The following is a 1,889-nucleotide window of genomic DNA, read 5'->3' on the forward strand; positions in this document are numbered from 1 at the left end:
AGTGTATCTTTTCATCTTTGTTGAATTTCTGCTCTCCGGAAAAAAAATGGTTGACAGAGAACAGATTGAAATTTAAGCACATTTTGCCGATACACTACATGTATATTCCAATGCAAGGCTGCAAATACAACACATTTGCAGGCCTATCCCTAAACAACACAAACTTGTGGGCGAGTAAAACATATTAAGAGTATAGAGAAACGATGTTTACAATTTCTTCTTTTTATGGCAGATGTCTTGTTAAATTGCATGTACAGTTTTTTTTACTTTGCATCTACTCTGATTGTATTATTCTGAAACCGCATTTCCATGCCATTGCTGATTATGTACCAACAGTAACTGGCAGCAGTATTCGGGCTCCATTTACAAATAAATGTCTTATCAGCTAAGGTGCATTTAAAGCGAGCGAATTCTGCCAAGTCTCTTTCAATAATTAACTCTACATCCTCATCATTTATCACTGAGCCAGTTAGGGTTTTCAGCGACACTTCGAAGGTTATTTCTTCCCCTTCGGAACATGTAGTGGGAACGCTTACATTGCAATTTGGAAAGTATGCCTCACTATTTACAACTTTCCCCAGTGAATTCGCCATGTTCTGGAATTCTAACAAATTTGGGGCATTTAGAACTTTAAATGAGGATGCATTGGTACGAGGTTTTCTATCAAAAGTAGACGATTTCAGTTCTGTCATACGGGCTTCAATAGTTGGCCATAATTCTAAGAAAGCTGCATTGTTCCCGAATCGAAGGGAATGTTTAAGAAAGTTGCATGATTCAACACATGCTTTTTTTAATTCTTGTAATTCAGAACATTGTAACTCAAGTATTTCCAACTTGTGTTGCTCCTTCTCGGTAACTTCATTGCACAAATCTCGTTCTTTACGTCGAAGTATTTCACTTGCATTAGCATAAATTGCTTGAATGGTGTGTTTTTGTTCCTCTGTCTTTTCAGGAAGATCAGCTGTTTCTTTCTCTACAAGCTTCATGACTTTGTCTATTTCTGAAATCTTATTTTTTACTTTTACAGAGGCTTCGGATAATTTAATACATTCTGAATCAAAAGCTTCAGGTATTGTAGATATCGTATGGCCATTATGAGTTGTGAAAGCACAGATCGTACAAACCGGTTTTTGACAGGTTGGCGAGGAGCAATACATTTCCAAAACTTTTTTCCCGTGATTTTTATCCTTGCAATAACTTTGATGTGTAAAGCTCTCTAATTGATCGAGTGAACAATCAGAAAGATCTTGCAATGCAATCAAATCATGTGACCTCATATCCACTACTTTTTTATGAATCTCCACACAATCCTTGCAAATAAAATATTCGCACTGTTTACATCTATGCGTGGCCTTTTGATTTTCAACACACATGCCACATATAAGGGTTTTCTGATTTGACGAGGCTTTGACAAAATCTAGTAAGTCTCTCCGTGTGTTGTCCTTTCTGAAACAGTCCAAACCATTTTCGCCCAGTGTATGAGTTAATTTACACTGAGGGCATGTTATTTTTCCTTCGATATGTAAGGCTTGGAGACATTTAAAGCAGAAGGTGTGTAAACATGGAAGCAACCTTGGATGGCGATCTTCTTCATTAAAAAGTTCAAGACAAATGCAGCACTCTAAAAATTTCTTCTGCAATTCCTCCAAATTAACTGGTGCGTTACTCTCCATTTATTCCTAAATCATGAAAACGTTCAAGAATTATTGGAATGGTTCGCACTGATTAATTAATTGCGTCGCATAAAACAACACGAAAAAAATTCAACTTTCGTTTCTATTCAGATCGAAATATGGATTATATCACTAGTTAAATATGGTAGATTCCAACTATATATATTGTTCGATTTTTTTCTGTCCAGTATGTATATATACATATAATTATATATA

General features: G+C 35.7%; 1 protein-coding gene across 1 annotated transcript; it reads right to left on the reverse strand.

Moving 5' to 3' along the window:
• Positions 1-263: 263 nt before the first annotated feature.
• LOC133193883 (E3 ubiquitin-protein ligase TRIM56-like) lies at positions 264-1,673 on the reverse strand. Its single transcript, XM_061329800.1, has one exon. The coding sequence runs from the start codon at positions 1,671-1,673 to the stop codon at positions 264-266; it is 1,410 nt and encodes a 469-aa protein (XP_061185784.1).
• Positions 1,674-1,889: the final 216 nt, after the last annotated feature.

The sequence above is a fragment of the Saccostrea echinata genome, unplaced genomic scaffold (genome assembly GCF_033153115.1).
Source record: "Saccostrea echinata isolate AGI-Se365-2 ecotype Australia unplaced genomic scaffold, CSIRO_AGI_Sech_v1 ptg000028l, whole genome shotgun sequence".
NCBI classification, from domain to species: Eukaryota; Metazoa; Mollusca; class Bivalvia; order Ostreida; family Ostreidae; genus Saccostrea; species Saccostrea echinata.

Bases quoted from the DNA above. Each gene is read 5' to 3' on its own strand.
- LOC133193883 (XM_061329800.1), bottom strand. From the start codon at position 1,673: ATGGAGAGTAACGCACCAGTTAATTTGGAGGAATTGCAGAAGAAATTT.